General features: G+C 55.6%; 1 protein-coding gene across 3 annotated transcripts; it reads left to right on the top strand.

Annotated features, from left to right (window-relative positions):
- The first annotated feature begins 88 nt into the window (after nucleotides 1-88).
- On the top strand, nucleotides 89-27,310 carry MIGA2 (mitoguardin 2). 3 transcript variants are annotated; one of them, XM_082621569.1, is made up of 16 exons: nucleotides 89-137; nucleotides 2,631-2,870; nucleotides 3,759-3,966; nucleotides 5,645-5,757; nucleotides 6,670-6,787; nucleotides 7,214-7,323; nucleotides 11,610-11,727; nucleotides 12,732-12,832; nucleotides 13,436-13,551; nucleotides 14,514-14,586; nucleotides 14,741-14,827; nucleotides 22,556-22,654; nucleotides 22,915-23,049; nucleotides 23,824-23,877; nucleotides 25,072-25,188; nucleotides 25,410-27,310. In XM_082621569.1, the coding sequence occupies exons 2-16, from the start codon at nucleotides 2,775-2,777 to the stop codon at nucleotides 25,614-25,616; spliced, it is 1,752 nt and encodes a 583-aa protein (XP_082477695.1). In that variant the 5' UTR covers nucleotides 89-137; nucleotides 2,631-2,774; the 3' UTR covers nucleotides 25,617-27,310. The 3 variants fall into 3 exon arrangements, with proteins under 3 accessions (XP_082477695.1, XP_082477697.1, XP_082477696.1); XM_082621571.1 differs by having other exon boundaries at nucleotides 95-191; XM_082621570.1 differs by lacking the exon at nucleotides 89-137 and adding an exon at nucleotides 252-405.
- Nucleotides 27,311-27,559: the final 249 nt, after the last annotated feature.

The following is a 27,559-nucleotide window of genomic DNA, read 5'->3' as shown; positions in this document are numbered from 1 at the left end:
GTGCAGAGGAGTTCGGCAACACTCATTGGCCAAAGAAAGGTTGGCCCTGCGTGAGGCCACGCCCCCCGTGGCCCCGAGGTTGGTTGCGCGGGCGCCGGGGAAGGAGACGCTGTCCTTCCGCAGCGATGGGATCCTGGGTGAGTGGCGGCGGTCCGGGCTGAGCCCGCGGAGAAGGCGGGCGGCGCGGCAAGGTCCGGGACTGAGGCTTGCAGCGGGCGGGAGCCGTGCCTGAGCGGGGAACTGGGTAGGATTGCAGGTGTCCCAGCTTAGTCCGACTAGAAGGGCCAGCGTTGGAAAGAGCAGGTACTCGGGCCGTGGGCGGCGCGAGAGGTGGAACGGAAGGTACCCGGTCAGTGGGAAGATGCCCGGGCCTGGAACATTGCAGAGATCGGAGCAGGGGCGCAGGTACTGGACCCGCGCTGGGCAAGTACCGGGATGGAAGGAGCGGGTGCGCGGGCTGTGGAAGGCGGCGGCAGTGGGCACCTGGACGACCCTCAAGGATATTCCGGGGGTCGGGGCAAGAGAGGAGGGGTCCTGACCAGGGCATGCGCAAGGAATTGTCTGGGATGGAAAGCGCAGATTCTGAAGAAGGGGGTATTGCTGAGCTCCAGCGTGGGAGTGCTCAGTGCCGGTCCGGGTCAGACTGCTGAGGTGTCCCACCGGTGTGGAATGAACGGAGACTGAGCAGAGGGGACATTGCTGGGGTCAAGGCGGCATGAAGGGTGCTCAGGCTAGAGTCATTTACGGGGTGGTTCAGGGCAGGGGAAGAGGTGTCCGGGATGGAAAGCGTGGGCATCCAAGCTGAGAGGTTGTGAGTGCCCTGGTGGGGGTGGAATGAAGAGGTTACTGCTCAAGGTTACAGGGCAGGAGAGGTGACTTTCCCAGGTGGGGACGACATTAGGAGTGTCCACGTGGTGGGGGACATTGCCATGGTCTTGTCATCACAGAGAAAAAGTGGAGGCTTCTCTCATTCAGCCCTGGGTCGTGCCAGGAGGAAGGACGGGGTATGGTTGGGCTGGATATGGATCCATCCCTGGAGTGAAGCTGTCTTGGCGTGGGTGTCATTACCTGGCACCTGCCACCCTTCCTCAGTCGGGGCAGCAGAGGCTGCTCTTGACTTTCCTGCAGGTAAATGCCAAGCCTTGGGGTCTCCCAGAGCTGAGGTCATATCCCAGCTTGGCCATTTACTCAGTGACCTCGGTAGGGTTGATTACCTTTTGGAGCCCCAGTTTCCCCATCATTGAGATAAACAGTGCTTGCCTTGAGGGTTCTGTGGGTGACTAGACTTAAAACCCCCCATGGAGAGCCTGTTCCAAGCCTGGCCTGTTAAAGTAAGTGCTTGGGAAATAGTAGCCGCTGATGCTCTGATGTTCTTGTCTTCCCTCGTTTGTTCTGAGGCTTGGGCCAAGTTGGGGGTGGTGCTGAGAGAGCTGGCTTGTGACCACTGGAGGTCACATCGCTCAATTTGTAGCCTCCTGGCAGGATGTCCCCAGCCCTAGAATATTTGTCTGCCTGCCGCTCTTACACACACACACACACACACACACCACACACACACCCCCCAGAGCTAACTGATAGGATCATTCATCCTTCCCACTCACTGAGGATAAGCCGTTTCTTGTGCCGGTCCAGTGACTTTGGCCGCCATCCCAGGTAGACAGGGTCCATCTGGCCTTTGTGTTCATTTCATTTGAAGTCCCAGGAGACCTTGAAGGCATCCTTGGCCTTGGTGGTGGTGGTCGCGGAGCTCTCTGCAGGATCTTGGGGACTGGGTTATATGTGCTCAAGCCACTTATTCACTGGCCTTGGAATGGGCCGTGGAGTACCCTGGGGGTCTCAGAAGGCCCCAGGGGAAAGTTGCCCTTGTAGTCTGTAGTTCTGCTGAGACTCCCACTTCCTGCTCCATGTCAGATTTGGTGAAAGGGTTGTGTTGAGCGCAGAGTCGAAAGTCCGTTAGATCTTGGTCCAAGTCCTGACTCCGCCTGGTACCAGCTGTGTGACTTTGGACTCCTGACTTACCTTTTCTGAGCCTCAATTTCCTCGCTGGAAATTGGCAGGGGTGTGGGAGGTAGATCGCATCTACTTCATAGAATTGTAATGATTCAATGAAATAATGTATGTAAGGAACTCTGCACAGAATACCCACATAAGGTATAGTAGCTGTTATTATTTGAGGAAATACCCTGCTGTTTTCGTAATATGTCCACAGGAAGTACAACATTCTTGGTTTTGTGGGAGGTGGAAAAGATGCAATGATTCTCACTCAGGGGTCTGACCCTTTAGAGGCTTAAGGTTTTTGCTTAGCACGTGGGCCATGGGTTTAAAAAGACTGAGAAAGTGTGGTATAAAGCCCCAAGTTTGAGAGTGACCTATGCATCTCCCAGGCTCTGGGTCCTCACTTGGGCCAGCATGTCAGACACTGCCTTCTGCTCCCAGGGCTCAAGGTGGGCAGAAAGTCCGTGGGGCACTTGGCTACCTTCCTGGTGGCAGGTGCAGAAGGTGGGGGCCTGGTTCCAGGCCTCGCATTCCACACGTGGGCTTTGCTCCCACCTCATCCCCCACTCTTGTGTGTGTTTCTTTATGCTCACATGCACACACCCTTGTGGCTGACTTGGTCGTCTGTCTCTCAGCTCTGTGGAGGGACCTTCTGGTATGTGTGTCCCTGTCCTTTCGGGGTGTGGATGCTGCCCGGGACCCAGCCAGCAACCAGTTGAAGACGTTCTCCTTGGAAGCTCTCGGCCCCGAGGGCTCTCGCCTGGGGTGCCCATCCTGCCATGGCATTCCGGAGGACTGAGGGTATGTCCATGATCCAGGCCCTGGCCATGACGGTGGCAGAGATCCCTGTGTTCCTTTATACGACGTTTGGGCAGGTAAAGATCGGGGCGGGTTGTGGTCCTGCCCTTTACCCCTCTGGTCCCTGAAACACTGAGCCACTCATCCCAGGGTCCCTCAGCATCCAGGAAAGTTGGGCCCTCGTGATTGCTGTCCCAGGCAATCCTCTTTGAGCAGAGTAAGGAGGACTGGGTTCGGAGTCTGGGGTCCCAAGCCCAGTCTCCACCCCAGGCCTATGTGAACTCCTGACCTCAGTTTCTCAGTTTATAAAAGAGGTCAGTAATGCCTGCCAACTTTAAATGTTTGTGGCTGACCAGTCCTCTTGACACTTCCTGAAGCTCTGCCCTGTGGGAGGCAGCCTCGCTCGAGGGGCTCTGGGTCCAGCAGGCAGAGTGAGGGTGGAGCAGGGGAGTGTACAGATGAACCATCAGGTAAAGTGAACGTCATTGTCTTTGAAGAGTGGAGAAGCAGGGTGGGCAGACCTGAGCTCCGCTTCTGCCTCTCTGTCACCTTGAGCGTGCGTCCTAACCCGTGTGAGCTTCAGATGCCTCACCTGGAAAATGATGGGCATTCGGACAGGTAACACAGGCAAAATCCTGGTGCAGTAGCTGGCATAGGTGCTCAGTCACTGCAGCTGGTAGAATGCTGACCGATGGTGTTGGGGACACCTGCTGGACCCCATATACGATCTCCTGGCCTTGTCATTTTGCCATCCCCCGTCCCCCTCTTTTACATCTCTGTGATCCAGGTTTCGGAGGCCAGGGCCCCCAACTCCCACCCCCACAGCCCCCTGCAGGTGGCTGCCTCTCAGTCATTCCTGGTCAGGAGGAATCCCCTGGGGGCCTGACACGTTCCCTGCCCCTCACGTGTTCCTCAGGGCAGCTCTCCCAGGGAGATGTAACTGGCTGCTCCCTCTTTTCTTGCAGTCTGCCTTCTCCCAGCTGCGGTTGACACCAGGCTTGCGGAAGGTCCTCTTTGCCACGGCCCTGGGGACTGTGGCCTTGGCCCTGGCCGCCCACCAGCTGAAGAGGCGACGGCGGAAGAAGCAGGTCGGCCCCGAGATGGGAGGCGAGCATCTGGGCACAGCACCCCTCCCCATCCTCATGGCCAGGAAGGTCCCGTCAGTGAAGAAAGGTAGGTGTGAGGTGGTGGGGAAGGGCCTGACCTGGAGTCGAGTCTCAGCTGGACCCCTATGAGCTGAGATCTTGGGCTAGTGACATCCTGTCTCCAAGCTGAGTCCCTCTCACCTGGGAAGCAAGTCATTGTAAGGATTTGCTGGGTGATGTGGCCGGATGCACATGTCATTGGAAGCGATGGTTCTCATTATCTGAGGACCCTTTGGGAGCCCCGGGTCCAGGGTGGGCTGGTGGGGTGCGGCTCCTCCGTCCAGCGATGCAAGTCCCCTGGCTCAGGAGCAGAAAGGGCCAGATGGTTCCTGAGCCTTTTGGTATTCTCACCACCCCCCTCTTCTTCTCTTTGCGTACAGTAAGATTCACCCTTTTTTGAGTTTTGACAAACACTTATAGTCATACAGTCACTGCCACAATCAAGAACTGTTGCTCTAAATCCCCCCAGGGCCCTTGGTAGTCAGCCCCTTTCCCCTGCCCCCAGCTCCTGGCAGCCACTGACCTGTTTTGTGTCTGCTGGTGTGGCTTTAAAAGCCTCTTATGGTCCCGTTAATCTTGTAACCCAGTAACCCCGTGTTTGCCGTATACAGATCGCTTTCCAAGGCAAGGAGTCCTCAAAGGCTCGCATGTTGGAAGAAACTTGTTTTAAGAGGCAAAATCTCCTTTTGTGACAATGACTTTTTAAAAAATTTTAATTTAGTTTAATTTATTTTTTTTGGCAGCGTTGGGTCTTTGTCACTGTGCGCAGGCTTTCTCTAGTTGCGGCAAGCGGGGGCTACTCTTTGTTGCGATGCGCGGGCTTCTTATTGCGGTGGCTTCTCTTGTTGTGGAGCACAGGTTCTAGGCGCGCGGGCTTCGGTAGTTGTGGCACGTGGGCTCCGTAGTTGTGGCTCGTGGGCTCTAGAGTGCAGGCTCAGTAGTTGCGGCGCACTGGCTTAGTTGCTCCAGGCATGTGGGATCTTCCCGGACCAGGGCTCGAACCCATGTCCCCTGCGTTGGCAGGAGGATTCTTAACCACTGCGTCACCAGGGAAGCCCGACAATGACTTTTAATTATGAATGATCATTGCAAAAGGGAAGTTTTTGTGTTTTCAATTGGACAGAGAAGTTTGTAGACTAATCTAGAACAAGACCACGAGACGTGCTGGCACAGCTGGCTTTCCATTCTGCATTGGCCCCACTGGAAGCCTGGAGTCGTTTCTGGACTAACCTCTTGCTACTTTGTGCCAGTACCATCTCTGGTTCCACCTTATTTTGCCTTCCCTACTTTTCTCACTTAAAAGAACCAAACCAAAACAAAACTATGTATTTTGAAAAGTTGGTACCTCAAATCCTTTTTCGAAGGAGAAGGATTCCAGATCAGTCAGTCAATCAACAACACAGGGGAAGCTGAGTCAGGAGGCAGAAGTGGCTGGGCCTCATTCTCAGGCTTAACCCAGCAGATCCAGGTCCCTCCGGGCCAGGCCTGCGCCGGCGTAACAGGGGTACGGAAGTGAGCAGGACGAGGGGCGGGGGCCCAGCCCTCTGCTGCTAGGTGCACGCCCTGGGGGTTCTCTGCTGTCACCCTGACTTAGAAGGTCAGGACGACTCCCAGATGAGGACGGGGAGAGGGGTCCGGAACAGGCAACAGCCGTGCAAAGGCTGGGTGGGAAGCTGGCATGACCCCTCTCCTCCTGTTCCTCACAGGCTACTCCAGCCGGAGGGTCCAGAGCCCCAGTAGCAAGAGCAACGACACTCTGAGCGGCATCTCCTCCATCGAGCCCAGCAAGCACTCAGGCTCCTCCCACAGCTTGGCCTCGGTGAGGGTAGCAGGGTGCCTGTCACGGCCTTGGGGCTCCGGTCTCTGCCCTCGGGGGCTTCTGGGCCGGTAGGAAGGTGGGAGAAGAGGTTCCATCCATTCATTCGTTGGTTCATTCACGCATCCATCCGTGCAGACTTCCAGAGATGGTCAGTGATCACTGTGTGCCGGGCATTGGTGAGGGAAAGGTGGATAAATGCGGAAGAGAAGCTTTGATCTCTTGGGGAAGATACTTACCCATGAAAATGCATTCATTTATTCATTCATTCATTCATCAGACACTGAGCAAGCACCGGCTTTATGTCAGGGACTACTAGGTGCTGAGAATATAGAGATAAATAAGACAAAGAGAAGTTTATTTTCTCTTGGGGAACGGCTTTTGGCTCATTCACTCGTCTAGTTGTTCACTCATCCAGCGAGCACTGAGCCCCAGCTCTGAGCCGCCCACTGCCCTGGGGACCCAGGCACGAGCAAGAGCTGGCTCGGCTCCCGCCTGGGAGAGACGCGTGGGTGAGAGCCGGGCCCTGCCGGCCCGTATGTAATGGGTGCTCCTTGAGTCCTCCCTGTCCCACTCGTAGTGGAGCCCCGGAGCAGGGAGGGGGTCATGCCTTTCGGGAGTGGAGCTCAGGGTGGGTTTCATAGGAGGCTGCAGCTTCCCGGGCTGGGCATTGGCCTCAGTGTTTCCTCCTGCTTTGGCCATTTCTGTGACCCGTCCTCAGGCACTTGGAGTTGACGGAAGCAGGCTGGGCCAAGGGCTCGGCCACTGCGGCCCGGGGCTGGCATCAGGGATGGTATTGCAGAGGGCACGTGGCGTGTGGTGAGGGGCAGGGGGTGGGGGGAGGCTCGGGTCCTGCAAAGGGTCTGGGAAGGCCTCATTCCTTATTCTCGGGTTCTTGCGCTACTTGGCACCCAGATGGTAGTGGTGAACTCATCCAGCCCTGTGGCTGCATGCTCGGGGCCGTGGGACACCAGAGGGATGGAGGAGCCCGTGACTACCAGCAGCGGCAATGCTGAGAGCCTCTACATGCAAGGTACGGGCCAGGAGGCCGGCCTTGGGCACTCCCCTGCCCAGCGCCCACCCCACCCCTGCGGCCGGGGCAGGGTAGTGGGGAGTGTGGCCTCCTCCCGGGAGCCTGGGCTGGGTTTTCTGGGTGCTGCTTGCAACCAGTTCCAAAACCACCCACCCCAGATCCCCGTCTCAATGGTTTCCAGCCATTTCTGGACCGGGCAGAGACTCCAGGCACAGATCTGGTCTGAATGAAGACCTGTGAGCTGGCCAGCCCCGAAAAAGGGGTCAGGACCTGGTCCACATGGTCCTGGCTGTTCCCATCCTCCCGGGCTCTCCTGCCTCCTCTCTCTTCTGAGCCCCGTCTTGAGTGATGCGGTGGGGGGCACGGCTGCTCTCCCTCCGCTGGGGCCTGACACCCCTCTCTCCCGTCTCCCCCGCCCACACTCAGGCATGGAGCTATTCGAGGAAGCTCTGCAGAAGTGGGAGCAGGCGCTGAGCGTGGGGCAGAGGGGGGATGGCCTCCGGAGCCCCGAGACCGCGTCCGAGGTGCCGTCCGAGGTACGCAGTCCTCCCCCGGGTCTCTCCTACCCCCGGCCACCGGGGAGGCTGGTGGTGTGGCTGGTGGGGGGCCACGTTTGGGAGGCATCTAGCAGTGCCGCCTTCTGCCAGCCCATCACGTCCTCCTGGGTGGGAGCTTCCCCTTGACCAGGATGTTGACCCAGCTGAGTAAGAAAGTTCACGTAAGGTGCATTAGCCCATGCCTGGTACTTGGTAATTACTCAGTAAATCACACTGGTGATTACAGCCTGATCCTGACTACATAAAGAAAATATGGGGGGCTTCCCTGGTGACGCAGTGGTTAAGAATCCGCCTGCCAATGCAGGGGACACGGGTTCGAGTCCTGGTCCGTGAAGACCCCACATGCCACGGAGCAACTAAGCCCATGTGCTGCAACTACTGAGCCTGCGCTCTAGAGCCCACGTTGCCACCACTACTGAAGCCTGCATGCCTAGAGCCTGCGCTCCGCAACAAGAGAAGCCCCCACTCACTGCAACTAGAGAAAGCCTGCGTGCAACAACGAAGACCCAACACAGCCAAAAAAAAAAATAAAATGGGGACTTCCCTGGCGGTCCAGTGGGTAAGACCCCACACTTCCACCGCAGGGGGCATGGGTTTGATCCTTGGTCGGGGAACTAAGATCCCGCATGCCCCTTGGCCAAAAAAAAAAAAAAAAAAGCATTCTTGAAAGGCTGGAGGGAAATACCGTGTGTTCATAGTTGATTGGGTCACACAGCTTTTGTCTTGTCTTTTCTTTATACATTTTTTTTGGCACAGTCCAAGTTTTCTATAAGTGAATATTTATCTCAATATCAGAAAAGAGAAATAAAGCGGAAAAGCCAAAATAAAATTTTTTGTGTGCAAAGCACACCAAATATATGTCCTAGGATGAATTGTTTTGTAGTAGTTAAAAAAGATGAAAACCTGGAGACTGTAAGTGCCCATCAGTAGGGATCTGGAATACTAGGCAGCCTTTATGGTGGCGCAGTGGTTAAGAATCTGCCTGCCTGGTGGCACAGTGGTTAAGAATCCGCCTGCCGATGCAGGGGACACGGGTTCGTGCCCCATTCTGGGAGGATCCCGCGTGCCGCGGAGCGGCTGCACCCGTGAGCCATGGCTGATGAGCCTGCGCATCCGGAGCCTGTGCTCCGCAACGGGAGAGGCCACACACAGTGAGAGGCCCGCGTACAGCAAGGGAAAAACAACAACAACAACAACAAAAAAGAATCCGCCTGCCAACACAGGGGATACGGGTTCGTGCCCTGGTCCAGGAAGATCCCACATGCTGCAGAGCAACTAAGCCAGTGCGCCACAACTACTGAGCCTGCGCTCTAGAGCCCACGAGCCACAACTACTGAGCCCACGAGCCACAACTACTGAGCCCATGTGCTGCAACTACTGGAGCCCGCAGGCCTAGAGCCCGTGCACTGCAACGAAGAGTAGCCCCCAGTCACTGCAACTAGAGAAAGCCCGTGTGCAGCAACAAAGACCCAACGCAGCCCCCCCGCCCCCCAAAAAAATAAATAAAATAAATAGAAAAAAAGGAGGGACTTCTCTGGCGGTCCAGTGGTTAAGACTCCGTGCTTCCAATGCAAGGGGTGGGGGTTCGATCCCTGGTTGGGGAACTAAGATCCCACAAGCCGCGCAGCGAGGCAAAGAAAAAAAATAAAAGGCTGAAGGAAAGCTGTATGGGCTGTTAGGTTGCTCTCTCCACTATATTTTATTAAGTGAAAAAAGCAAGATATAGAATGTGTATAGTGACCCATGTGTACATTTTTTTCTATTGAGATGTAGTTGATGTGTAGCATAATGTAAGTTACAGGTATATAACATAGTGATTCATGACGCATGTGTACGTTTTATTTATTTTATTGAAGTATAGTTGGTTTACAATGTTGTACTAATTTCTGCTGATGTGTACATTTTTAAAAAGACATCCATCCTTGCCTACATATGCCTGTTGGTAACTGCTGGTGTGTATGTGCACTTTTATTTCCCTCTGGACAGATAACACAAGAGATTTTTTAAAAGAATATTTATTTATTTATTTATTTATTTTTATATCTTTGGCCGCATCGGGTCTTAGTTGTGGCACGTGAGATCTTTCGTTGTGGCACTTGGGCTTCTCTCTAGTTGTGGCTCGAGGGCTCAGTAGTTGTGGCGTGTGGGCTTAATTGCCCCGCAGCATGTGGGATCTTAGTTGCCTGACCAGGAATTGAACCCGTGTCCCCTGCATTGGAAGGTGGATTCTTAACCACTGGACCACCAGGGAAGTCCCCATAGGAGATTGTTAACAGTGATCTATGAGGAGAGGGTCTGTAGGGAAAGGAGGAGAAGGCTTTTCTTGTACTTTTTTTGTCAATGTTTTTTCTCATTCTGGGGGTTGTCTTTACCCTTTCCTTTTTTTTTTGGCCGCACCGCACGGCTTGCAGGATCTTAGTTCCCCAACCAGGGATCGAACCTGTGCCACCTGCATTGGAAGCGCAGAGTCCTAACCACTGGATGGCCATGGAATTACCAATCTTTTCACTTTCTTGATGGTGTCCTTTGAAGGACAAAGGTTTTTAATTTTGATGAAGTTCGGTGTATCTAATTATTCTTTTGTCACTTGTGTCGTATGTAAGAAACCATTCTCTATCCCAAGGTGGCTTCCCAGAGAAAGAGCTGGCAGATCTGCCAAAGCTACAAGGCTCTGCTGGCCACACTGAGCGGTGTTACTGAGCAAGACGGCCAGCAGGTCTGGGGTCCCATGGGCTCCGCCAGGCTCTAGCTGGGTGCGCTGGGCCACATAACCTCCTTGAGTTTTCTCTGTGAAGTGGGGTCATGGCAATCCCTGCCTCAAGGAAGCCCTGAGGCTGGACAGCGAGTTGCCGGTCCAGGGCTAGCGCTCAGTGAAAGGCAGCCATTACAATCCTACTGTCCCCCTCTGAATGCTTCCGCCTCTTTCTCCCAGTGACCTGAGGCCCGAGTTGGCCCTTGTCTCCTCCCCAGGGTCTGGTTACGTGTACTTGCAGGATCTGGCAGCCTCTGTGGAAAACAGAGTCAGGCCTGCCCATGCCTGGCCCCCTGGCCCAGAAGCTCCTGGGTTCAAAGGAGCAGTGCCCCCATCTTCCCACACCCTGGTCTGGAGGCCAAGGGCAGCGAAGAGGTCACTGAGGCCACAGGCTGTGGTGCCAGGGGTGCGATGCCTTCCCAAGTGCACACGGTTAACAGGAACAGGTTGAACCCAGCTCTTTCTGGGCTCCTAACTGCCCTCTGATTATAATAGCCAGCACTTACTGGCCATCACCATGGGCCAGTCTTGTAGGAAGTACTTTATATGCCTTATTTCATTCACGTTTTCCCTAAAATCCTAGGAAGTAGGTTCTCTTACCTCAGTTGACAGATAAGAAAACCTAGGCTCAGAATGAGGGAGTTATTTACTCAAGGTCACACAGCTTGGAACTGGTGGCGCCAAGGTCTGGACCAGGTCTGCTCGGGTCTAGAGCAGCGCTGTTCAGTAGGAGGCCGTGTATCTTATTAAAAATTTTCTGGAGACCACGTTAAAAAGCAAACGGAAATGGGTGAAATGACTTTTTAAATTTTATTTATTTAGTTTTGGCTGCGTTGGGTCTTCACTGCTGCGCGCGGGCTTTCTCTAGTTGCAGCGAGCAGGGGCTACTCTTCGTTGCGGTGCACGGGCTTCTCATTGCGGTGGCTTCTCTTGTTGCGGAGCACGGGCTCTAGGCGTGTGGGCTTCAGTAGTTGTGGCTCGCGGGCTCTAGAGCGCAGGCTCAGTAGTTGTGGCGCACGGGCTTCATCGCCCCGCGGCATGTGGGATCTTCCCGGACCGGGGTTCGAACATGTGTCCCCTGCATTGGCAGGTGGATTCTCAACCACTGCGCCACCAGGGAAGCCCTGAAATGACTTAATAATATATTTTCTATAATCTAGTATATCCAAAAGATTATCATTTCAACATGTAATCAAGATGAAAAGTCACTGAGGTATCTCACGTTCTTGTAGTCTTGGGGTTTTTTTGCGGGGGTACTAAGTGTTTGAAATTGGTGTGTATTTATGCTTATGGCCCACGTCAGGTGGGACTGGCCGAGTTTCAGGTGTGCACTGGCCATGCACTGCTGGTGGCCCCTGTGTGGGGCAGCTCAGTCCAGACCTGCGCTTGCTGCTGGGTCTCAGAGCTGTCCCCTGTTTCCCCGGGGCCTGGGGCCCCATCATGGTTAAAGGAAGGGGCCGTTGGCGTGGGGAGCTTGGGGTGCCTGGGCTGACCGTCATTGTTTTACCCACAGCCAGAGTCACAGCGAAGGGAGTTTGCGGAGAAGCTGGAGTCCCTGCTGCACCGGGCCTACCACCTGCAGGAGGAGTTCGGGTCCACCTTCCCGGCCGACAACATGCTGCTGGACCTCGGTGAGCGGGGCCGGGGCGCAGGATCCCCAGGGCCCACGACCTCATCCGATCAGTGCCTCCCTGCACAGATGGGGAAACTGAGGCCCCACAGGCGGGAACAGAATTGGAATGAGGCCCCGGGAGTCCCTGGCCGGTGTGCCTTGCCCCATCCCCTTGGGAGCGGGCCTTGAGGCTTGTATGTCAACATCGCCCCTGCCGGCTGTTCCAGGTGTTTGGTTTGAGCCCTATTCCGCGGACACCGGGTGGGCGGAGGGTGGCTCACGTGGAGATTAGCCTGAAGCAGGCCACAGGGCTGAGAACACACGTGCCATTGCCCTGCCCACTGAGGTCAGGGGGCGTGACATCACTGAGACGTAATGAAGTTATTCAGCCAAACAGCCAATGGTCTTCTAGTGCCTGCTGCGTGCCAGACCCTTTGTGGTGACTGTGACCCCCCAGGGCCCTTCCCTGGGTGCTGTCCGCCCCCGGGGGGGAACATCAGACTACTGAGTGTCGGGCTCCCTGGCTCTACCAGTGGTGACATGGGCCCAGTGAGGGCTGGCCAGGGTGACACATCTTCCACTCCTGTCCCCGTCAGAGCAGTCCCACTTCCTCTGGCCTCCCCGTGTGACAGAGAAGGCTGGTGGGGCCTTCAGGGCTGTGAACCGTTCCTAAGTCCCCTTGGGTGTCCAGACCCCCTCGCCCTTGAGTGGGTGGGGATGGCAGTGCTGAGTGAGTGGCCCTTTGGCATCAGAGGCTGTTTCAGCTTGTCAGAGAAGGGGAGCAACTTGCCCAGGGCCACACAGCACAGCACAGCCTGCCCTCAGAGCTCAGGGCCCACAGGCCTCAGGGTCAGGCGGTATGGACGTGGCAGGTCCCCTGACGTGAGCGCAGAAAATAGGAGCTTTGCCACCATCAGCGTCATTCATCCAGAATTGGGTGTTGGGAGGCTTGGTGTACATTTAGCTTGAAGCTCGGTGATTTCAGAAGTCTCAGTGCAGCCCCTCCCTTCCCTCTCTGCCCAGAGCGGACCCTCATGCTGCCCCTGACCGAGGGCTCGCTGCATCTGCGGGCGGACCATGAGGACAGCCTGACCTCGGAGGATTCCTTCTTCTCCGCCACTGAGGTGACGTGGGTTGGGGGGATGGCTGCGGGGAGAGGGGTGAAGGCCAGGGCTCCCGCGCGGCTCCTTGGCGGGCGAGCACTGGGTTGTGGGAAAGTGAAGGGGAAATTTCCTCTGATGGGAGCAGAATCTGGAGGTCGCCAAGTGCTGCTCCCCGGGGGACTCTTCAGTGTTGCTGGAATGGGGAAGCCTGAGAAACCAGGGGTCGTAGGTCCTATGAGTGAGGGCAGGGGTCCCCGTCCCCAGCGGCTCCAGCCCACGCCGGCCTCTCCCTTCTCCAGACCGAGTGCTCATCGCTTGGTTAGTTTCCTGCCATGGCCACGTGTGCCAGGCGGCTGTCCTCTCCTGGGGTGGGAGGACACGGGTGTGTGTCCAGTAGATGGTCCCTTTGGGAAGGGCACCCGGTGATGGGGATGCTGAGAGCCAGAGTAGAACTCAAACCCGGGCCTCTGCCCTCGGCCAGCATTCCCGCTGACGTTCCCTCTGAAGCGTTGGCCCCTAGGGCGGACTCCGCCAGAAGTCCCCTGGGCAGGTGCCCTTGACCCACCCCAGGGCTCTGCCCCCACCCGCCAATGCTGCTGACACAGGCTTCCACCCTCCCCCCAGCTCTTTGAGTCCCTGCAGGTCAGAGATTACCCGAGCCCACTCTCCAGGCCTGCCGCCGCCTACGAGGAGGCCCTGCAGCTGGTGAAGGAGGGCAGAGTGCACTGCCGGACCCTCAGGTGAGCATGGGGGGGAAGGAGGCAGGTGCGGGGGGTGGGGGCTGTCCCCTTGGAGGAGGCTGGGGAAGCCAGCAGGGCTTGGTGGGGACCCAGCTGAGGCAGGCTGAGGGTGGGATGGTCTGGCCGTGGCTCCTGCCCCAGCTTTGGAGACCTTAGGATGGCCCCGGTACAAGACAGGCAGGTCTAGGGTTGACGATCACAATAACTAATTAATATAAGGAATTAAAATAACAATCATTCGTAGGTGTTCTAAGTTCTCAGAGGGGTCCAATCACGGAAGCACGGTGGGCGCTGTCCCTGAGCCCTGTGTTCTGACACACTCCTTTAAGGAGCCGTGCAGAAGCCAGGCTTTGGAGACAGACAGACCCCGGTTCTCTCCAGGTCTTGCTACTTTGTGGCGTGTGGCCCTGGACAAGTTTCCTGACTTCTCTTAGCCTCAGTCTTCTCCTGTGTGGTATATTTAGGGCTCTTATCCACCTTAAATTAATTGTTCTTTATGATGGTCATGACGCCCAGATTTAAGTATGTGTGTTTAAAGTTCACTGACCGAAAATGGCCAAAAGCCCCAGCTGAAGCCTTGGGATTTGGATAAAGTGCCCAGATCAGGGCATCTCTAGCTGCCCCAGAAGGCCCTGCCCTCGCCTTGGGAGCAATTTGGCCATTTTGGTCCTTTGCTAGAGAGGGTCCTTTGCTGGTTGGGGCCTAAAGGAGGCCGAGGTCAGCCCAACCCCCAGTGACCACACCTGCCGGGGGCGCCCAGTGCCATCGAGGCAACCCGACCTCAGGGAGCATCCTGTCAGCCCCTTCCTTGGGTTTGGGGGAAACTGAGGCCTAGAGGGGGGCAGCCACCTGCCCGAGGTCACACTACCAGGTGGAGGCAGGGCCACCCAGGGCTCCACCCTGACCCCACGGGGGTGTCGCTGGCTGGGGCCCAGGTGCTGTGACTCTGTGCTTCCCCTCAGGACAGAACTGCTGGGCTGCTACAGTGACCAGGACTTTCTGGCCAAGCTGCATTGTGTGCGGCAAGCCTTCGAGGTGGGTGCGGTCCGGGGTGTGCTCGGGGGATGGGAGGCAGTCAAGCAGGCTCCTCTGCGCGGATGGCCACCTGCCCAGCCCACGGTGCTGCCCTGTCCACGGCTTTGGGGGGCCGCCAGCCTGTCAGCTCACCCCCTCCCTCCTCACTCCTTAGGGCCTCCTGGAGGACAAGAGTCACCAGTTTTTCTTCGGGGAGGTTGGCCGGCAGATGGTGACGGGCCTGATGACCAAGGCTGAGAAGGTAGCAGGGAGTGGGGGGCGCTCTTTTCGGCTCTTCTTCCCCCTGCGTTGTTTGTTTTTTTGTTTTTTTTTTATCTTTCTAACTTTTATTTAGTTCTGTTAAAAAAAAAAGAAAAGAAAAAGAAAAAACCCAGTCTAAAATCGAGCTGATGAGCTCTGACTTCATCCTGCAGGCCGTAGGAGAGCAGGGAAAGAGTTGGGGTTTTTTTTTGCTCCCTTTGCTAATTCTGAAAAATATGGATCTGTCTTGCCTCTCATGTCTGATTACAACACGACACAGTTTTACAAAGTTCGCCGATTATGAGATGCAAACCATACAGGGTCGCCGGGAGCCCCACTTGCCAGGGGGAACCACTGCGCACAATCTGATGTATGTTCCCTACTCCGTTCCATAGACTCTAATCTTTGAATATGGTAATTTAACTTTCAGAGCTTGGTTTGTGTTCTATAGGCTGTTCTGCAGCTTTATTTTGTTCTGTAAGAGTCCATCTCGTCCATCTTTCCGGGTCAATAGATGGACCAGTTGGGTAGCATTCTGTCGGGTGGGTCAGCTCTGGTTAATCTGTCCTCCCAGGGACGGACATTTGGGTTGTGTCTGACTCTTCCAGTATCACAGACACCGCTGTTCTACTCAGTCTGTTTATAATCAGACCTCTTTAGGTACCTGTGGGATTTTCTGTGGGGCAAAGCCCAGCTGTGGCAAGGCCGCGTCTTGGGCACAGACGTTTTGAAGGCTGGCAGATCATGCCAGTTTACCCTCCGAAATGCCTTAACAACTTGAGCCCCTGCCAGCAGTATAAGGCTGTGTCTCCTTACATCTTGGCCCATACTGGATATCAGTACAGGCATACCTCGTTTCATTGTGTGTGTTTTGGCTTTATTGGGCTTTGCAGTTTTTTACAAGTTGAAGGTTCGTGGCAACCCTGTGTCGAGTAGGTCTGTTGGTGACATTTTTCCAATAGCATTGGCTCACTTCATGTCTCTGTCACGTTCTGGTAATTCTCGCCATTTTTCAAACTTTTTTATCACTATTTGTTACGGTGATAAGTGATCTTTGATGTTACTGTTGTATTTTTTTTTTTTTTTTTTTTTTTTTTTTGCGGTGTGCGGGCCTCTCACTGTTGTGGCCTCTCCCGTTGCGGAGCACAGGCTCCGGACGCGCAGGCTCAGCGGCCATGGCTCATGGGCCCAGCCTCTTCAATTCTGTGAAGGCTGAGAGAGACGAGGAAACTGCAGAAGGAAAGTTTGAAGAGGTTGGCTCATGAGGTTTAAGGAGAGAAGCCGTCTCATAACATAAAAGTACAAGGTGAGGGCTTCCCTGGTGGCGCAGTGGTTGAGAGTCCGCCTGCCGATGCAGGGGACGTGGGTTCGTGCCCTGGTCCGGGAAGATTCCACATGCCGCGGAGCGGCTGGGCCCGTGAGCCATGGCCGCTGAGCCTGCGCGTCCGGAGCCTGTGCTCCGCAACGGGAGAGGCCACAACAGTGAGAGGCCTGCGTACCACACACACACAAAAAAGTACAAGGTGAAACAGTTAAGTGTGGATGAATTAATGAAGGTGGTACACTAAACAACAGACCTTCAATGTAGATGAAATAGCCTTCTATTGGAAGAAGAAGCCATCTAGGACTTTCATTGCTTGAGTGGAGAAGTCAATGCCTGGCTTCAAAAGACAGCCTGACTCTCTTGTTAGGGGCTAATGCGGATAGCGACTTGAAACTGAAGCCAGTGCTCATTGGCCATTCCCAAAATCCTAGGGCCCTTAAGAATTATGCTAAATCTACCCTGACTGGGCTCTATAAATGGAACAGCAAAGCCTGGATGACAGCACATCTGTTTACAACATGGTTTACTTTTGAGACCCACTGCTCAGGAAAAAAGATTTCCTTTTAAAATATTACTGCTCATTGACAATGCACCTGGTCACCCAAGGTGGATGGAGATGTACAACGAGATTCATGTTTTCATGCCTGCTAACACAACATCCGTTCTGTAGCCCATGGATCAAAGAATCATATTTGACTTTCAAGTCTTATTATTTAAGAAATACCTTTTGTAAGGTTACAGCTGCTTTAGATAGTGATTCTTCTGGTGGATCTGGGCAGAGTAAATTGAAAACCTTCTGGAAAGGATTCACCGTTTCAGTTGCCATTAAGAACACTTGTGATTAGTGGGAAGAAGTCAAAATATCGACATTAACGAGAGTTTGGAAGAAGTTGATTTCAGCCCTCCTGGATGACTTTGAGGGATTCAAGACTTCAGTGGAGGAGGTAACTGCATGTGTGGTGGAAACAGCAGGAGAACTAGAACGAGAAGTGGAGCCTGAAGGTGGGACGGAATTGCCGCCACCTCATGATAAAACTTGAGTGGATGAGGAGTTGCTTCTTATGGATGAGCAAAGAAAGTGGTTTCTCAAGATGGAATCTCCTCCTGGTGAAGATGCTCTGAAGGTTGTTGAAATGGCAACAAAGGATTTAGAATATTACATACACATAGTTGATGAAGCAGCAACAGGGTTTGAGAGTATTGACTCCCAATTTTGAAAGAAGTTCTGTGGGTAAAATGCTATCAAACAGCATTGCATGCTACAGAGAAATCGTCTGTGAAAGGAAAAGTCAGTAGATGTGGCAAACTTCACTGTTGTCTTTCTTTTTCTTTTTTTTTTTTTTGCGGTACGCGGGCCTCTCACTGTTGTGGCCTCTCCCGTTGCGGAGCACAGGCTCCGGATGCGCAGGCTCAGCGGCCATGGCTCACGGGGCCCAGCCGCTCCGCGGCATGTGGGATCCTCCCGGACCGGGGCACGAACCTGTGTCCCCTGCATTGGCAGGCGGACTCTCAACCACTGCGCCACCAGGGAAGCCCTTTTTTTAAAAAAATAATTAATTAATTATTTTTTATGTTTGCGTTGGGTCTTTGTTGCTGTGCGCGGGCTTTTCTCTAGTTGTGAGCGGGGGCTACTCTTCATTGCGGTGTGCTGGCTTCTCATTGCAGTGGCTTCTCTTGTTGCGGAGCACGGGCTCTAGGCGCGCGGGCTTCAGTAGTTGTGGCACACAGACCCAGTAGTTGTGGCTTGTGGGCTCTAGATTGCAGGCTCAGTAGTTGTGGCTCACCGGCTTAGTTGCTCCGTGGCATGTGGGATCCTCCCGGAGCAGGGCTCGAACCCATGTCCCCTGCATTGGCAGGCGGATTCTTAACCACTGTGCCACCAGGGAAGCCCCACTGTTGTCTTATTTTTAAGCAATTGCCGCAGCCTTCCCAGCCTTCAGCAACTACCACCCTGATCAGTCAGCAGCCATCAACATCGAGGCAGGACCTTCCACCAACACAAAGATTATGACTCACCAATGGCTCAGATGATCGTTAGTGTTTTTTAGCAATAAAGCATTTTGGAATTAAGGTATGTACATTGTCTTATTAGACATAATGCTATTGCACACTTAATACACTACAGTATAGTATAAACATAAGGTTTATACACACTGGGAAACCAAAAAAGTTCATGCAGCTTGCTTTATTGAGATATTCACTGTGTTGGGGTGGTCTGGAACCAGACCTGCAATATCAACGGGGTCTGCCTGTAATTTTTTTTAAAATATTTATTTATGTATGTATTTATTTATTTGGTTGCGCTGGGTCTTAGTTGTGGCAGGCGGGCTCCTTAGTTGCGGCTCCAGGGCTTCTTAGTTGTGGCATGCGAATTCTTAGTTGCAGCATGCATGTGGGATCTAGTTCGCTGATCGGGGATTGAACCTGGACCCCCTGCATTGGGAGCGTGGAGTCTTAACCACTGTGCCACCAGGGAAGTCCCTGTAATCTTTTTAATCTTTGTTTCATCCATTACTTTATGTTTCTTGGATTATTAACAAGGTTGCATGCATTCTCATGTTTATTTGGCCGCTTGTGTTTCTTTTTTGTTTTTGATGGGTTTGAGCAAAGCTCTTGAACCCGCCTCTCTCCTCTGAGTCCTTCCTCCTCATGGGCTGGGCGTAATGTGAGGTAATCGTTCTGAAATGTCACCTCTGACACGTCACCCAACTGCTTAAAACCCACCCTCGCTCCCACTGCCCTTGGTGTAAAGACCAAGCTCTGCTCTGTGGCCTCAGGGCTTCTGGTGCTCACAGACTTCCTCCCTGATCTGGCCTCTGCAGGTGCTGGTCGCTCAGCACCTGGAACACTGTTCCTCAACTCTTTTTGTTGTCATTAGTTACTTTGTTGTAAAATACACACATAAGAGTATCAAAAGGTAGGATGTGGACTTCCCTGGTGGCGCAGTGGTTAAGAATCTGCCTGCCAATGCAGAGGACACGGGTTTGAGCCCTGGCCCAGGAAGATCCCACATGCTGTGGAGCAACTGAGCCTGTGTGCCACAACTACTGAGCCTGCGCTCTAGAGCCCGCGAGCCACAACTACCGAAGCCTGCGTGCCACAACTACTGAAGCCTGTGTGCCTAGAGTCCACGCTCCGCGACAAGAGAAGCCACCGCAATGAAGAGCAGCCCCCGCTTGCTGCAACTAGAGAAAGCCCGCATGCAGCAACGAGGACCCAACGCAGCCAAAAATAAATAAATTTTTTAAAAAAAAGTCGGATTTAATGAATGGAAAGATGAACCCCTGTGTACCAGCCCCCAGGGTAGAAGGTGGAACACATACCAGTATCCTGAAGTCCCTGTCCCACTCCCTCCTTCTCTTCCTTGGTCACCTGCCTTCTGAGTCCCAGCTCTTTCCCCAGGACAACCTCACCTGACTTGTCCCCTGGGTCCCGAGAGCCCTTGGGCTCATCCTGCCCATCACCCTGCATCCTCCTCATTCCTACGAGGGCCAGAAGCCCCGCTCTCCTGGCACAGGTATATGCCCAGCCCAGGGCCTGGCACAGGGCAGCTGCTCCATACACGTGAATACTGTTAGCTCTCCGTACCCATGGGTTCCACACCCGCAGGTTCTGCATCTGTGGGTCCAACCAACCTCAGACTGAAAATACTAAAAAAAAAAAAAAAATCCAGAAAATTCCAGAAAGCAAAACTTGGGTTTGCCATGCACCAGCAAATTATTTATTTAGCATTTACATTGTACTAGGTGTTATAAGTAATCTAGAGATGATTTAAGGTGCAGGGGAGGATGTGCTTAGGTTATATGCAAATACTGTGCCCTTTTATATAAGGGATTTGAGCATCTAGATTTTGGTATCTGCATAGGTCCTGGACCTAATCTTTTGCAGATTCTGAGAGACAACTCATTGTCCTCCCAGCAGCTGCCATTTACCGAGCAGCACAGCGAGCCTGGTGCTTCACTCACATTTCGTCACCTCTGGTAGCTCATTTGATCCTGATGTCTCCATCTGCTCGGCCGAAAAGGAAAGTGAGCCTGGGGAGGTAGAGGGGCTTGCCCAGTCTCTAAGCAAGATTAGGGTGGAGCCGGGATTGGAACCCCAGTCAGCCTGAGCCCAGCCACGCCCTTAGCCTGTTCTTTGTGGCCTCCCCAGGAGGGTGAAAGGACGAACAAGTGAAGAAGGGCAAGTGAGGCTACAGCAGGTGTCAGGGGCTTTAGTGGACGGCCGATTTCTGCGGCTGCTCCCAGAAGGGCCCGGAGGCTCGGCTTTTTTCTCTCCGGCCTCTGCACCACTACAGGACTTGGCTTGATTTTATTTATTTATTTATTTATTTGTTTGTTTGTTTGTTTGCTGTGTTGGGTCTTCGTTGCTGCATATGGGCTTCTCCTTGTGGTGGTTTCTCTTGTTGCGGAGCATGGGCTTTAGGTGCGCAGGCTTCAGTAGTTGTGGTGTGTGGGCTCAGTCATTGTGGCTTGAAGGCTCAGTAGTTGTGGCTCAGGGTCTCTAGAGCACAGGCTCAGTAGTTGTGGCACACAGGCTTAGTTGCTCTGTGGCATGTCATGTGGGATCTTCCCGGACCAGGGGTTGAACCCCTGTCCTCTGCATCGGCAGGCGGATTCTTAACTGCTGCGCCACCAGGGAAGTCCTTGGTTTGATTTTGATTAAGAAATCAAGAAGAGGCTCGGCTGGCTATCTAGCAGCTCTTGAGCGCCAGACCCCACTCCCAGCCCTGGACTGAGCGGTAACTGACAGCCCTGTCAGGTTTTTCCAGGCAGCAGAGCTGGGGTGGCCTCTGTCTGGGAAGACGCCAGCCCCTGCACACACCCAGGCTCTGGAATTGTGGAATCAGGCCGCCTCCTTGCTATGCCTGGGGCCAGACGTGAAGCCTCCCCAAGCCTCAGTCCCCTACTGTGTAAATGGGCGTGTCCTGGGGATGTCACGAGCTGATGCCAGCGGCCATCAAAAGTGTCAGCAAGGCGCTTCCCTGATGGCGCAGTGGTTGAGAGTCCGCCTGCCGATGCAGGGGACACGGGTTCGTGTCCCGGTCCGGGAAGATCCCACATGCCGCGGAGCGACTGGGCCCGTGAGCCATGGCCGCTGGGCCTGCGTGTCCAGAGGCTGTGCTCCGCAACGGGAGAGGCCACAACAGTGAGAGGCCCGCGTACCGCAAAAAAAAAAAAAAAAAGTGTCAGCAAGGGCCAGCCGTCTTCTTCAGCTTCAGTGTCAGCTTTTACATACGAGGAAACTGAAGCTCGGGGAGGTTAAGGCACAGCCCAGGGTCATCCTAGCAAATGCTCTTTAAAACTTAATGAAAATAGTTTAAAAAAAGATTATAAAAATGGGAGTTCCCTGGCGGCCTAGTGGTTAGGATTCCAGGCTTTCACTGCCATGGCCCGGGTTCAATGCCTGGTTGGGGAACTAAGATCCTGCAAGCCGTGTGGCGTGGCAAAAAAAAAAAAAAAAAAAAGAAAGAAAAGATTATAAAAATGACTCATGCTAATTGTAGAAAAAACTAAGATGATGCAAAAAGAAAGAAAAATTGTCCCCAACGCCACCCTGTTCACATTTTGGTGAACATCCATCCAATGCCCCCTCTGCTGGTGGTTCTTATAAATGGCATCAACCTGCCCCTGCTGCTCTATGTCAGTTCCACTCTGCCAGGCTCTTGGGCACATCAATGATCTGAAGCCTCAAGATTCATATCTGTAAAGTGGGCACAATATTGGACCATCCCCCGTAGGACTGTATGAATTAAATGAGTTGATCCATGTTAGATCAGCCCTGGCACGTACTAGCTTTCCACGTCCGTGAATTACATCTGTGTCTGCAAACTGTGTCTTAAGCCCCAGCTAAGCCTCCCAGTCCCAGAGAGTGAAGAATTCCTGTGTGCTGACCGTCTCCGTTCCTGGCAGCATTAGTCCTATACACTATTTATTGCCTGATTGTGTTACATGAACGAGCTCATTGACTCCCCCAGAGTAGCCCCAAGTGTGGGGCTGTAGCTTCTCCCGTTTCACCAGTGAGGCCGATGATTGCGGAGATCTGAAACTTTGGCGGCTGGCTCGACCTCACACCCTTGCGCATCCTTCCAAAGTGAGCGCCTTCTGTGGCATGTGCACATCTTCTGGAAGGCGGTCGGTGCTCAGTAACGAGCTGGTGTGAGACATTGCTGGGCGCCCCTGGTGTTGCACCCCTCCGGGACCTGCCCTGGGCGCTGCAGGGGTGTGTGGAGGCGGGCACAGGACACTTCCTGCCCTATTCTCTCCATGACTGCTACTCAGGGATTGGCCTTGGCCCAGCCTTGGTGTGTCCCTCATGCACAGGCCAGCTTGCCCCTGTGGGTCTAGTCCAGCTGCGTCTTGGGGCCTCTCCCACGGCCAAAACAGGTTCTGCTTCTCCCCCCAGAGCCCCAAAGGCTTCCTGGAGAGCTACGAGGAGATGCTGAGCTACGCCCTGCGGCCGGAGACCTGGGCCACCACGCGGCTGGAGCTGGAGGGCCGAGGGGTGAGTTGTTTCTGCTGAGCCTCGGTGTCCTGGGGTCCCCCGCACCTGAGATCCTTAAACCGGGTGGAGGTGCCTGTAGGAGCTCTGCCTTGATTCCGAGGCTCTGAGATGGCTCCATGGCTGCTAGAAGCCCCCATTCCTGCCCTGCCTGCCCCAGGCCCCTCCTCACGCCGCCTGGTGTGCCTGCTCAGCCCGGTGTTCCCACCCAGCCCCTGCACACCCTTCCCGCTCTGCCCTCAGAGCACTGCTGCCCCCCGCAGGTGGTGTGCATGAGCTTCTTTGACATCGTGCTGGACTTCATTCTCATGGACGCCTTCGAGGACCTGGAAAACCCCCCGTCCTCGGTGCTCGCCGTCCTGAGGAACCGCTGGCTGTCGGACAGCTTCAAGGAGACGGTGGGTGGCCGCCCCACTCCCAGGCACGCACACGCTCACGTGACCCCACGCGTGCGCCTGGATCCCACATCCCTCCGTCCCTGGCTTTGGGCACCAAGGCTGGCTCCCCACCCATCAGGGAGCAGTCACGCCACTGGGATGCTGCCCGCCGCTGTGATCCAGGGCTGCTGGGCACACCAGTCCCCTGCCCTGGAGAACTTCCCACAGGATCCCCTGGCTCTCCTCTGACCAGTGTAGCGCGGAGGGGCGTGCCCTTCCCTTCTGCACTGTGGCTTCACTTAGGCCGTTCTGGGCTGCCATTCATGCTGTTCCACTTGAATGCATTAAATAAGTTAAAATACGGGGGAAAAAAAGAAAAAAGAGGTACAGCAGGGGAGCATTGAGCACAGGGCCCCTGCAGGGCGGCCGTGCTGTGTGCCATGGGGGTGGTCTGGAGAGGGGTGCGGCTGGTCTTCTATAGGCGGTAACTATGGATCCCCACAGTCTCTCAGTGAGCTGGGGCTGCTGAGTCATGGCCATTTTACAGACGAGGAATCTAAGGCCCAGAGAACACTGGCGGCTCGTCCAGGGAGCCGCCCAGAAGGGTTAGAGTCAGGTGCGCCTGACTCCTAATTGAGGGCAGGGAGACGACAGAGCTCAGACAGCCGTCCCCATCTCCCTGCTTGGGGTGGGATGAGCTGGGGGTAAGGGCCTGGTCCCGGACTGGGGGTGGCTAGCGGCTGCCGGCCCGGCCTGTTAGTCTGACCCCCCCGGGGGTTCCCATCTTTGATTTAGGCCCTGGCCACTGCTTGCTGGTCTGTCCTGAAAGCCAAGAGGAGGCTGCTGATGGTGAGTGAGCTGACAGGGCCTCTGGGGAGCGCCACGCGGGGGCCGTGGGTGTGGTGCCCAGCTCAGCTGACCCTCCATTTGGTGTGTGCTAGACCCTGGTCTAGGGGCAGGACGTGTGGGCTGGGCAGAGGAATGGGGCTCGTGCAGGGAGGTCTTACTGAGCCCCCAGGCCCTGCTGCACCTTTTGGCCTTTGTCACAGCACTGGCCACCTGTCCTGCCATTACCTCTCCCTTGACCAGGAGGGCCTCAAAGGCACACGTAGATGTTTCACCTTCCCACCCAGGGCCCAGCACAGAGCAGGTCATTGTGAAATGTCAAAGGAATCAAAAGCGGGGAAAGGGTGTCTTCAGAGGGAGGAAGGGCACGTGTAGAGCGGTGGCCGTTGGCTTGGTGGAGGCACGTGGGCGGGGCAGGATGCTCCCGGAGCAGGCAGAGCCTCCCTCCTGCCCATCGGGCTGCATTATCTGCTCTCCCAGGCGGTGACTGGCTGCACTATCCGGGCTGCTGCGATCCATTGTTCCCCTCTGCCAGCCCTGCTCTGCTGCCCAGCTGATACCAGCTGCCACTGCCACATGCTCTGGGCACTTCCTGGGCTGAGCGCACCCCAGGCCCCTCGTGCAGCCCTCACCACAGCCCCGAGGTTGCCCCTATTCTGCAGAGGTGAAAACCAGAGCTTCGAAAGCCCCAGTCATGGGAATTCCCTGGTGGTCCAGTGGTTAGGACTCGGCACTTTCACTGCCGGGGCCTGGGTTCAATCCCTAGTCGGGGAACTAAGATCCTGTAAGCTGCGAGGTGTGGCCAAAAAACCCCAAAAAGCCCCAGTTACTTGCCCGGCATCACCTAGCAAGGACAGTAATGAGCCGGGCCTTCCTCTGAAGCCCCGGCTCTTTTTTTTTTTTTTTTTTTTTTTTTTTTTTGTGGTACACGGGCCTCTCACTGTTGTGGCCTCTCCTGTTGCGGAGCGCAGGCTCCGGACGCGCAGGCTCAGCGGCCATGGCTTACGGGCCCAGCCACTGTGCGGCATGTGGGATCCTCCCGGACTGGGGCACGAACCCGCATCCCCTGCATCGGCAGGCGGACTCTCAACCACTGCGCCACCAGGGAAGCCCAAAGCCCTGGCTCTTAATACGACCCCAGGGCCTGGCTGCCTCACCCTGCCTGGGTCCCGCCCTCAGCCTTGCCACCCTCCACAGGTGCCTGATGGCTTCATCTCCCATTTCTACTCCGTATCGGAGCACGTTAGCCCCGTCCTAGCCTTCGGCTTCCTCGGACCCAAGCCTCAGCTCTCTGAAGTCTGTGCTTTCTTTAAGGTAAACAGGGAGCTCGGTGTCTGAGAGCCTGTGCTGCTCCTTCCACTGGGAGCCTGACCCGGGTGGGTCCAGAGGAAGCCCCGGGAGGGCAGGAGCCGAGGACAGAAGGGGCTGGGTCAGGGCTCCAGTGGTGAAGGAAGAGGCTGTGGGTGGCCCGGAGGACCTCAGCGCGGGGCGGGCAGGGGCCGCGGCCCAGGCCCAACGCCCGCCCCCTCCCCCAGCACCAGATCGTGCAGTACCTGAGGGACATGTTCGACCTGGACAACGTGCGCTACACGTCGGTGCCGGCGCTGGCGGACGACATCCTCCAGCTCTCCCGGCGCCGCAGCGAGATCCTGCTCGGCTACCTGGGGGCGCCGGTGGCCGGCAGCGTTGGCCTGAACGGCGTGCTGCCCCGAGAGAATGGGCCCCCAGAGGAGCTGCAGTAGTGGTGGGTGTGGACCGAGGGGTGGCTGGCTGGTCCTCATTCACGCAGCTGATGGCAGAGAGAAGGCCTTGGGGTCGGCATTGGAGGCCTGGGCGTCTGGCCGTCAGCAGTGGCAGAGCCCAGGCCATGGTGGCCAAGGGTGCTCGCCCCTGACCTCGCCCCTACCCCAACCTCCATCACCTGGGAATCCCCGAGGCCCAGGGGATGAACTTCCTCGAAGTGGCATGGAGCCTCGAGGGGCCTGCCTCAGACGTCCGTGGGAAAGCAGAGGCTGGAACAGTGGCCAGTGGGGCCTGAGGGGTTGTGAGGAGAATCAGGACAGGCAGAGGTGCGATGCCCCAAGGGTGGGTGCCCAAAACCTCCTGCCGCCCCAGGGCTGCCGAGTGGGGCTGGGAGGGTGGAGATGAAAGAGGGGGTGGCCGGGTGCTGCGATGGAGGCACCTGGGCTGGACAGTCTCAGATCCAGGCATCTGCCCGGCCAGTCCTGATGGCCCGCTGCCATCCGAGAGAATGTGCTGCTCCAGAGATGGAGGGTGGGAGCCACAGAGTGTGGCCGGGGGACACCTTGGTGGGCAGCGGGCCCGGGCCATCCAGAGGCGGGCCCGCTTTCCTTGTGCTTACGTCAGGGCGGGGACCAGGCCCTTGAACAAACCCAAGCACTGAACCGGGACACCGTCCTCTGACATACCCTGGCCCTGCCAAAGGCTGTCACTTCTCCTCCCACCTACTTCTGCCACCACCAAAGACGGAGGAGGTGGGGCCGGTCCCCTCGCCCCTGCCCCGCCCTCTGTGAGCCCTGAACTCCCTGGCTGGTGCTAGGCACTGAGCCGGAGGCTCTGACCGTGGGTCACCAGGAGCAGGGCCCCTGGAGTGAGGGGGCCCAGGGGCCACATCAGGGGAGGTTAGAGGATGTAGGCGGCTGGACCAGCATCAGGACAAGAAACTTGCCCGGCACTTTGCCTTCAACTTGATGACAAATGCTCTCAAGCCGTGTAGCGGTGCAGAGCCCGCCTCCCCATTGGTCCTGCAGAGGAAGGCTGGCCGGCATTTGTAGACTCACTTCTCTTACAGTGTTTTCACCTGAGGTGGGCTGTTTTATTTATTGCCTTAACGCTTTATTTTGAGGTCTGCCCCTTTCCAGGTGGAGAGGCCTACAAGAGAAACAGACTCCTGGTTCTCCACACTCTGGAGTTGGGACTGGCTCAGATGGGGGGGGCACCCTCCCCTGAATGGCAAAGGGGTCCGGGGCGGGGGGTGGTCTGGCCCTTGGGGGCGGGAAGGAGCGGGGATGGGAGAGGGCCCACTATGTCTGAGCCCAGTCCCTCCCCCACGTGGTTCCTCCTGCCCCCCAGGCTGTAAGACCGCTGTGCGCTAACCGTGCTTCTGGCTCCAAACCCACTTCTCTGGAGTCGCTGCCCTGGACGGAGCAGCCTCCTGGGTGGGGAGGACCCGGGCAGCCCCTCCCTCCTGACATTCCGTTCGTTTGCACTTCCCCGCGCTGTGAATGTCATCTTGGCCCTGGGCCCCCGGCTGCTCTGATTTGCTCCCGAATCACACAGAAGTGGCATTTTCATTTTGTCTTTGTTTACACGTCCATGCACTGCATCTGGCACTTGATTTGTTGCAGCTTCCCACTTTTGTACGGTAGGGCGTGTGCACATTGACTCCGAGTCAAATAAATGATTTAATGATTTCCTTCCACACTGCCGTGCACGTGTGGCTGTTGCTTCCTGGGGGCCTGCTCTTTGGGGTGCAGTTTGGGGGAGGCTCCAGGAGGGCAAAGGTGGAAGGCAGCGTGGAAGGCAGCCTATGAGCCGCTCGGCAGCCTGGCAGGGCCACGTGTCCCTCAGGTGAACGTGGGGAGGGTGCCACTGCAGCACTCAAGGGCATAGATGTGGGTGGGGCAGCCTGGGAGTGGATCCTGCTCCGGCAGCATCTAGGTAA

Source organism: Mesoplodon mirus (assembly GCF_964341445.2).
Source record: "Mesoplodon mirus genome assembly, chromosome: 1".
NCBI classification, from domain to species: Eukaryota; Metazoa; Chordata; class Mammalia; order Artiodactyla; family Ziphiidae; genus Mesoplodon; species Mesoplodon mirus.
Note: the sequence above shows the minus strand (reverse complement) of the source record. Positions and strands in the feature narration are given on the sequence as shown.

Excerpts from the sequence above, each read along its gene's own strand:
- MIGA2 (XM_082621569.1), top strand. The coding sequence starts at position 2,775 with ATGGCATTCCGGAGGACTGAGGGTATGTCCATGATCCAGGCCCTGGCC. Across the intron at positions 13,552-14,513 it reads GTGCACTGCCGGACCCTCAG|GACAGAACTGCTGGGCTGCT; the intron begins GTGAGCATGGGG and ends GCTTCCCCTCAG. Across the intron at positions 23,878-25,071 it reads CCAAGAGGAGGCTGCTGATG|GTGCCTGATGGCTTCATCTC; the intron begins GTGAGTGAGCTG and ends CACCCTCCACAG.